The 9,616-nt window shown below is 48.6% G+C and overlaps 1 protein-coding gene across 5 annotated transcripts in view; it reads left to right on the top strand.

Annotated features, from left to right (window-relative positions):
• Window positions 1-9,143: 9,143 nt before the first annotated feature.
• Window positions 9,144-9,616, top strand: part of LRP6 (LDL receptor related protein 6) — a 150,027-nt gene continuing 149,554 nt past the window's right edge. For all 5 annotated transcript variants that reach the window (XR_673283.5, XM_024347693.3, XM_009424870.5 and 2 more), the window contains exon 1: window positions 9,144-9,507. Coding sequence is in view for 3 of the 5 variants with exons in the window: in XM_024347693.3 (XP_024203461.1) it covers window positions 9,453-9,507 (55 nt within the window). In the remaining 2 variants the exon portion in view is untranslated. The remainder of the gene's footprint in view (window positions 9,508-9,616) is intronic.

The following is a 9,616-nucleotide window of genomic DNA, read 5'->3' as shown; positions in this document are numbered from 1 at the left end:
AGATTAATCCTTCTGGATGTAACCAATATTCTTTTTTTTTTGTTTTTTGTTTTTTTTGTTTTTTGTTTTTTTTGAGATGGAGTCTTGCTCTTTTGCCCAGGCTGGAGTGCAGTGGCCCGATCTCAGCTCACTGCAAGCTCCGCCTCCTGGGTTCACGCCATTCTCCTGCCTCAGCCTCCCGAGTAGCTGGGACTACAGGCGCCCGCCACCACGCCTGGCTAATTTTTTCTATTTTTAGTAGAGACGGGGTTTCACCGTGTTAGCTAGGATGGTCTCGATCTCCTGACCTCGTGATCCACCCGCCTCAGCCTCCCAAAGTGCTGGGATTACAGGTGTGAGCCACCGCGCCCGGCCTTTTTTTTTTTTTGAGATGGAGTCTCACTCTGTCACCCAGGCTGGAGTGCAGTGGTGCAATCTCGGCTTACTGCAACCTCTGCCTCCCGGGTTCCAGAGATTCTACTGCCTCAGCCTCCTGAGTAGCTGAGATTACAGGCACCTACTACCGCACCCAGCTAATTTCTATAGTTTTTAGTAGAGACGGGGTTTCACCATCTTGGCCAGGCAGGTCTTGACCTCTTGACCTTGTGATCCACCCACTTCGGACTCCCAAAGTGCTGGGATTACAGGCATGAGCCACCATGCCAGGTTGGATGTAATCAATATTCTAACACTGCCATCATCCTCTCCCCTGAATGGACTCCCTCCTCTGTTTTCTCTGGCTCCGCTTTCCTTTTCCAGGTTACCCTCTATTGCAGATATCCTTTCATCCTGTTTGGGACAAACATAAGAAATTTAATGTATAGCGTTTAATTTATTTTTCATGTTTTAATAAACTTTACAGGGGGTTTATATAGCTGATGTCGAAAAAAGAAAAATATTATTGAAAACAAGGCCGGGCGCGGTGGCTCACGCCTGTAATCCCAGCACTTTGGGAGGCCGAGGTGGGCGGATCACGAGGTCAGGAGATCGAGACCATCCTGGCTAACACGGTGAAACCCCGTCTCTACTAAAAATACAAAAAATTAGCCGGGCGTGGTGGCGGGCGCCTGTAGTCCCAGCTACTCGGGAGGCTGAGGCAGGAGAATGGTGTGAACCCGGGAGGCGGAGCTTGCAGTGAGCCGAGATCGCGCCACTGCACTCCAGCCTGGGCGACAGAGCGAGACTCCGTCTCAAAAAAAAAAAAAAAAAAAAAAAAAAAAAAGAAAGAAAACAAAGTATACTTCTTTTCTTTTCTTTCTTTTCCTTTTTCTTTTTTTTTTTTTTGAGACGAGGTTTTGCTCTTGTTGCCCAGGCTGGAGTGCAATGGAGTCATTTCGGCTCACCGCAACCTCTGCCTCCCGGGTTCAAGCGATTCTCCTGTCTCAGCCTCCCGAGAAGCTGGGACTACAGGCATGTGCTACCACTCCTGGCTAATTTTGTATTTTTAGTAGAGATGGGGTTTCTCTATGTTGGTCAGGCTGGTCTTGAACTCCGGACCTCAGGTGATCTGCCCACCTCGGCCTCCCAAAGTGCTGGGATTACTGGCGTGAGCTACCATGCCTGGCCCCAAAGTATACTTATTTTCTAATTATATTGAATTCTTCTTAGGCATCCCATGTGATATTTTCATGGTGCAGCTAGGAACAAGTGTTATTCCCATTGAAGGAGGGAAAAATAGTTGGGCCAGGCGCAGTGGCTCATGCCTGTAATCCCAGCACTTTGGGAGTCTGGAACACTTGTCCCTCAAGTCTGGATCACTTGAGGCTAGGAGTTTGAGACCAGCCTAGCCAGCATGGCGTAACCCTGCCCCTACTAAAAATACAAAAAAAAAAAAAAGGCCGGGTGCGGTGGCTCACACCTGTAGTCTCAGCACTTTGGGAGGCCGAGGCAGGCGGATCACGAGGTCAGGAGATTGAGACCATCCTGGCTAACACGGTGAAACCTTGTCTCTACTAAAAATACAAATAATTAGCCAGGCGTGGTGGCAGGCGCCTGTAGTCCCAGCTACTCGGGAGGCTGAGGCAGTAGGCGTGAACTGGGGAAGAGGAGCTTGCAGTGAGCTGACATAGCACCACTGCACTCCAGTCTGGGCGACAGAGCGAGACTGTCAAAAAAAAAAGAAAGAAAAGAAAAGAAAAGAAAAAGAAAGAAAGAAGGCAGGGCACGGTGGCTCATGCCTGTAATCCCAGCACTTTGGGAGGCCGAGGTGGGCAGATCATGAGGCCAGGAGTTCGTGACCAGCCTGGCCAGCATGGTGAAACCCCATCGCTACTATTAAAAAAAAAATAAAAATAAAAATAAAAAAAGGAAGAAAGAAAGACATTAGCCAGGCATGGTGGCACGCGCTTGTAATCCCAGCTACTTGGGAGGCTGAGACATAAGAATTGCTTGAACCCTGGAGGTGGAGGTTGGAGTGAGCCGAGGTCACACCACTGCATTCCAGCCTGGTGACAGAGAGAGACTCTGTCTCAAAAAAGAAAAAAGAAAAATAGAGGCAAGAAGGCCACTCTTCATGATATACACCACATTTCTGGTAGGGAGTTATAGCAGCATCCTCTGTGCTGTTAGAGGATCCTATAATGTGTCCTTTGTCAACTCCCTCTTCCATTCCCAGCTTCTCCAAACCTTTGTCACTTTCCTGACCTCCTCCCCGACCACCATATTCTTTCTTACTTCACTCTCAATGTAGACTTTGCTTTCTGTTTTTATGTAAATGAAGGCAATCAAATCTTGTCTCCACTATCCCTTCCCCATGAAACCTATTTATAGCTACTAGGGGCAGATTCAGGTTTTGTAGTGCTGAGCATATACAACTGGAGAAGGAGATATTTTAAAGAAAATGAATACTAAAACAATCTTGGTTTTGCAAGTAGTATAAAAACATATGACCATCCTAATCATTGCCATGGTCCCTCCCACGGCCTCTGGAAGGAGTCTGTGAAAGTGGGAGTGGAGAAAGGAGAGCTGAAGGTCAAGCAGCCACACTCACTCTCCTCTCCTCCAGAAGTGGAAATCCTCCTGCTCCTCCTCCCATCCAAAGCTGATCCATTCTGCTAGGCTCCAGATCCTCTCGAAGTCTCGGAATCACTTTCCCCACTCTCCTTCTTTATTTGATCACTTACTTCAGGTTACAAATATGATCATATTCCTCTCAAACTTAAAAACAAAGTAAGCAATCAACCCTAACTAAGTCAACTCCCAGATTCCTCCAGCCTCACATTCCTTTCCAGCCACCCGAGTGTTCTCTTTCCTTTAACAATAAGATTTGGGAAAAACCACTGCCCTCCCTCCCTGTTTCCCCTTCATTTCTCAATTCACTGCACTTTTGCTTTGGATCTCATACCTCTGCTGAAACTGCTTTGGCTTAAAGTCACCAATGACTATTTTGTGCACTTTATCTGTGATTTTTTTTAAAAAGCAGGCTTCAGGTTCTTTTGATTAGGTTGAACCAGGAAAACTGTCATTTTTGTAGGCTTTTCTTTCTTTTTTTTTTTTTTGAGATGGAGTCTCACTCTGTTGCCAGGCTGGAAAGCAGTGGCGCCATCTCGGCTCACTGCAACCTCCACCTCCGGGATTCAAGCGATTCTCCTGCCTCAGCCTCCCAAGTAGCTGGGATTACAGGTGCCTGCCATCACACCCAGCTAATTTTTGTATTTTTAGTAGGGACAGGGGTTTCACCATGTTGCCCAGGCTAGTCTCAAACTCCAGACCTCAGGTGATCTGTCTGCCTCAGCCTCCCAAAGTGCTGGGATTACAGGCGTGAGCCACCGCGCCCGGCCAGCGTTTCAGTTTAAAGGTGTATGTATTTTACTCCCAGACTGATTTTCTAAAACACTGGCATAATGTATGTTCCCATCAATGACGTTCGAGAAAGTTATAGTCACAATGCCCTCTTTTCAGCACTTCTCACAGCAGACTCTCTGTTGTTAACAGTTAACACTGCGTTTGCCATTACTAATCATACCTTCTTTAGTGGTAGCAATTTCTTTCTTTCTTTCTTTCTTTCTTTTTTGAGACAGAGTTTCACTCTTTTTGCCCAGGCTGGAGTGCAATGGCGCGATCTCGGCTCACTGCAACCTCTGCCTCCCGGGTTCAAGCGATTCTCCTGCCTCAGCCTCCCAAGTAGCTGGAATTACAGGCGCCTGCCACCATGACCGGCTAATTTTTTTTTTGTATTTTTAGTAGAGACGGGGTTTCACGATGTTGGCCAGGGTGGTCTCGATTTCTCGACCTCGTGATCCGTCCGCCTCGGCCTCCCAAAGTGCTGGGATTACAGGAGTGAGCCACCGTGCCCGGCCAGTGGTAGCAATTTCAGTAAGTGTTTGTTTTTTTTTTTTTGAGACAGAGTCTTACTCTGTTGCCCAGGCTGGAGTGTGCAGTGGTGTAATCTCGGCTCACTGCAACCTCCGCCTCCCAGGTTCATGCCATTGTCCTGCCTCATTCTCCCGAGTAGCTGGGACTACAGGCGCCCACCACCATGCCCGACTAATTTTCTGTATTTTTAGTAGAGACGGGGTTTCACTGTGTTAGCCAGGATGGTCTGGGCCTCCTGACCTCGTGATCCACCCACCTCGGCCTCCCAAAGTGCTGGGATTGCAGGCGTGAGCCACCGCGCCCAGCCTTTTTTTTTTTTTTTTTTTTTTTTTTTCAGACAGAGTCGCACTCTGTTACCCAGGCTGGGTGGCAATGGCGTGATCTTGGCTCACTGCAACCTCCGCCTCCCGGGTTCAAGCAATTCTCCTGTCTCAGCCTCCTGAGTAGCTCGGATTACAGGCGCGTGTTACCATGCCTGGCTAATTTTTCTGTTTTTAGTAGAGATGGGGTTTCACCATGTTAGCCGTGCAGGTTTCGGACTCCCGGCCTCAGATGATCCATCCACATCGGCCTCCCAGAGTGCTGGGATTACAGGCGTGAGCCACCGCGCCCGGCCTCCACCTGGATGTTTTATAGACACCTCCAATACAAAAGAGCCATTGTTAAACTTATTACCCACTCCTTCTTGAAATACTTCTTAGGTTTTCTTTTCTTTGTAAAGGAGACTTCCATTACTCTCTGTTTCTCAATTCACAACTAAAAGTCCTGTTTTAATCTCATATTCTTTAAATCCATGATGTCTTTTCAGTCCTCAGCGCTGCTGTCCTGATCGCCCCTTTCATAGACTTCTGTACAATGTGCAAAATTCTTCAACGTCCGCATTGTTAATATGCTAAAATCTAAACTTCTTAGCATGGCTTGAAAAGGTTTTTATTAATCAATAGCTATTTAATGGTCCTGCCTCAATTCCTGACATTCTCTAAAAGCATTCCATGCATCAGCTATATGAATCTACTTTCAAATCCCCAACATACTAAGTTCTCTAATGATTCAGTGTCTTTAAACCTACTATTGTGATTGAAATTTTTTTTCATTCTTGTTGGCCTGGCAAAGTCTGATTTGTATTTCCAACCTCAGCGCTAGGGTTATTTTCCCTTCTTTTGTTTTGTTTTGTTTTTTTGAGACAGAGTTTCACTCTGTTGCCCAGTCTGGAGTTCTGGTTCACTGCAATCTTGGCTCACTGCAACCTTCGCCTCCTGGGTTCAAGTGATTCCTGTGCCTTAGCCTCGTGAGTAGCTGGGATTAAAGTTGTGAGCCACTGCGCCTGGCCCTTTTTTCCCTTCTTTGAATTGTCTAGGCAGAAAAGCATCTCTACACTTAGCAATTTTGTCTTTTTTTTTTTTTTTAGTTGGAGACAGGGTCTCACTGTATTGCCCAGGCTGGAGTGCAGTGGCAAGATCACAGCTCACTGCAGCGTTGGCCTCCTAGGCTCAAGTGATCCTCCAACCTTAGCCTCCCGAATAGCTAGGACTCCAGGTACACGCCACCATGTCTAGCTAATTTTTGTATTTTTTGTAGAGATGGGGTTTCGCCATGTTGCCCAGGCTGGTCTCGAGCTCCTGGGCTCAAGTGATCTGCCCACTTTGACTTCCCAAAGTGCTGGGATTACAGTTGTATGCCACTGTGCCCTGCAGATTTTAATATTTTAATTACTCACTTTATTAATTAGTGTTTCCAAACAAGGCTGTAAGCTTCTTGAGGGTAGGGACTATGATTACTCTCATCTTTATATCCCCAACACTTAACATAGTGATTGGTATCTGATTGGCACTTAAAAGAATGAGAAACAAAATTAGTTATGCAATAATAATGGCATTCTCTCTAGGGCTTAAGCTTAAGCTATAGATTTTCACTTAAGCATCTTTTAAAAATTTGTAGTAAATATATAGTACATGAAACAAAATTGAAGAACAGAAAAGCAAACTACATCTCATATTATTTCACCATCCTAATGCCTATTTTAGTGCACTTACTTTTGGTCTTTGCTCAAATATGTGCTATATATATGTGTGTGCATTTATGTTTGTATATTATATATATTTTTATTTTACATAGCTATAATCAAATGTACACGCACTTTCACTTTTTAAAAGCTTAACTCGGCCGGGCGCGGTGGCTTAGGCCTGTAATCCCAGCCCTTTGGGAGGCCAAGGAGAGCGGATCACTTGAGGTCGGTAGTTCGAGACCAGCCTGACCAACATGGAGAAAGCCCGTCTCTACTAAAGATACAAAATTAGCTGGGTGTGGTGGCGCATGCCTGTAATCCCAGCTACTCAGGAGGATGAGGCAGGACAATCACTTGAGCCTGGGAGGAGGAAGTTGTGGTGAGCCGGGATTGTGCCATTTTACTCCAGCCCGGGCAGCAAGAGCACAACTCCGTCTCAAAAAAAAAAAAAAAAAAAAAAAAAAAAAAAAAAAAAAAGCTTAACTCACTATAAACATTCGACACTGTTGCATAATCCTCTAAATTATTATTTTTCAGCAGTGTGTAATATCTCATTCCCCTACTTAGGTTGATAGTCTGAGGAGATTTAGGTTGTACCGCATTTTCTTTTTTATTTTATTTTATTTTTTTTCGAGACGGAGTCTCGCTCTTTCGCCCAGGCTGGACTGCAGTGGCGCTATCTAGGCTCACTGCAAGCTCCTCCTCCTGGGTTCACGCCATTCTCCTGCTTCAGCCTCCTGAGTAGCTGGGATTACAGGCGCCTGCCACCGCGCCCGGCTAATTTTTTGTATTTTTAGTAGAGACGGGGTTTCACCGTGTTAGCCAAGATGGTCTCGATCTCCTGACCTCGTGATCCGCCTGCCTCGGCCTCCCAAAGTGCTGGGATTACAGCCGTGAGCCATCGTGCCCGGCCAGTTGTACCGCATTTTCTATTATAAATAGGGACAGATCCAGGCTTTGTGGGACTTGAAGCTTATACAATTTTGTGTAATACAATTATACAGAAGAGGAATTCAAAATTATCTTTGTTTTGCAAATAGGACCATGTGAACATATCATAAGGGCCCCTCCCCAGACATTGGAAGGGGCCTGTGAAAGTGAAGGTTAACTTTCTTTTCTTTTTTTTTTCTGAGACGCAATCTTGCTCTGTTGCCCAGGCTGGAGTGTAATGACGCGATGTCGGCTCACTGCAACCTCCGCCTCCTGGATTCAAGCCATTCTCCTGCCTCTGCCTCCCGAGCAGCTGGGATGACAGGCGTGTGCCACCATGCCCGGCTAATTTTTTTTGTATTTTTAGTAGAGACGGGGGTTTCACCATGTTGGACCAGGCTGGTCTCGAACTCCTGACCTCGTGATCTGTCCGCCTCGGCCTCCCAAAGTGCTGGGATTACAGGCCTGAGCCACCCGCGCCCGGCCCAGTTTCCTGCTTTGAGGAAGCCAGAATACAAAACTCACTTGGTTCTTAGAAGCAGGTCATTTAAATAAACGGTGACTAGACCTCAGGTGAATTTGGGAGAAAGTGATTTGGCTGTTTCGGCTGTCCATCTACTTACAAACCTGCAGCACCTTTGGTTCAGCGCGCATTTCTTGGAAGGAGCGGAGTGGCTTAAGTCAGAGACCTGGATTGGGCTGAGGTACTGCTATTCATTACTTGAGTGGCCCTGGGTAAGTCATTAACCTCTCAGGTTCTCATTTTGCTCCTCTGTGCAATAAAGAATAAGTAACAAAACCTGCCTTTCCCCAGGGTAGTTTTGAGTGTCAAATATGATAACTTGTGTTCAAGCACTAGTGAACTCCAATGTCACTGAGGTACTTGTAACATTGTGGTAGCAGCTCCACTTTCTTGCCCATCTGCCTCCAGGTAAGGGCGTGTGACAGCTGGGCAGGATGCATCTGATGGCTCCATTAGGGTTAACTGTTGGAGCGCCTCTGCCCAGACGAAAGCCTGGCAGGTGATTTCAGGGGGCGTCTGGGCCATTACTCCTGAATGCCCAATGCACTGGGAGTAGCAGAGGCTGTGCACAGTCTGAGATTCTAGGGAATCTTTTCCTTCTCAAGCTGAGAATTGATAATCGAAGCATGCCAAACATTCGTTATTATATGCAACTTGTAAAATCCTAAATAGTCTTGTCCAATTGTCCCTTTGCTCTTAGGTTTTGAGGCATTTATCTTGGAATTTTATCTGCCAGTTTAGAAATCTTTAGCTGGTCGGGCTTAATTCTGGGGGCAGTTTGTATTTCTGGGAAGGCGGGAGAAAAATAACAATCTCAGTTTTGAATTGGCATTTTAATATCGTTCACCAGATCCACGCTGAAAGCCGGTGTAAACAGCGTTCAAAAATTCCGCCCTCCCAAAAAAAGGATGCTGAAACCGATTTCCAACCCCGAAGACGGAGCTCATCACCCCGCAACGGGATCCGCCGTGGCTCCCCGCGCGTGCACCGCGGCTGGGCAGTCTCAGGTGGCTGGGGGCGCGAGACCGGAGCCCCACCTGGTCCTGCCGGCGGCGGCCGCACAAAGAGCGGGGCAGACGGCTGCCCGGCCGAGCCGCAGAAAGTAGTCCCGACCACGCCGGCTCCAATGTTGTTCGACGCCGCCTCACGCCCTCCGCGGGGAGGGCCGAAGCGGCCGGTCCGGGAAAGAATCCCGCTGGAATGCGCCACCGGGAGGAGGCTTTCCCTCCCAGTTCGCCTCTGCTAGCCCAGAACCTCTCCCAGGGTCTCAGGCAGAGGCTGTGCGTGCGGTTGCCGACTGCCTTCCCTGGCCGTACAGGAGGCAGTACCGGGAGAAGGGGCTCGTTGCGCGCAGGGACACGGTCGCGGCGACCCTAGGAGGCGGCGCCGACCGTATCCCTGCGCCGCTGCGCGAGGCAGTGGCTGAATGAGGAGCTGCGCGGGGGAAGCGGGGCGCCGGGGGAGGAGGCGGCGGGATGGAAGCAGACGCTGGCGTCGCGCGAGCCCGCGGCCGAGCGGCGCGGTAGAGAGGGCGGCGGCGGCGCGCGCGGAACCTTGACGTGCCCCTTTCTTTCTTCTCTCGCTGGGAAGCTGGGAAGTATGAGCGTGCAGCCCTGCCGCTGCGGCGGCCGCCCCGGCTCCTCGCCTCCCCCACTTCTGGCCACCCCTCGCCGGTGAGAGAAGAGAACGCGAGAAGGGAAGATGGGGGCCGTCCTGAGGAGCCTCCTGGCCTGCAGCTTCTGTGTGCTCCTGAGAGGTGGGAAGAGTGGGGGCACTGGAAAGTTGGTGGGGTTCGGGGGGAGGTGGCCTTGTTGTATGTGTCTAGGGGGAGGGGAGGGACGGAGGGAGGGAGAAGGGGAGAGGAG

The sequence above is a fragment of the Pan troglodytes genome, chromosome 10 (genome assembly GCF_028858775.2).
Source record: "Pan troglodytes isolate AG18354 chromosome 10, NHGRI_mPanTro3-v2.0_pri, whole genome shotgun sequence".
Taxonomy (NCBI): Eukaryota; Metazoa; Chordata; class Mammalia; order Primates; family Hominidae; genus Pan; species Pan troglodytes.
This window is presented reverse-complemented; position numbering and strand designations above follow the sequence as displayed.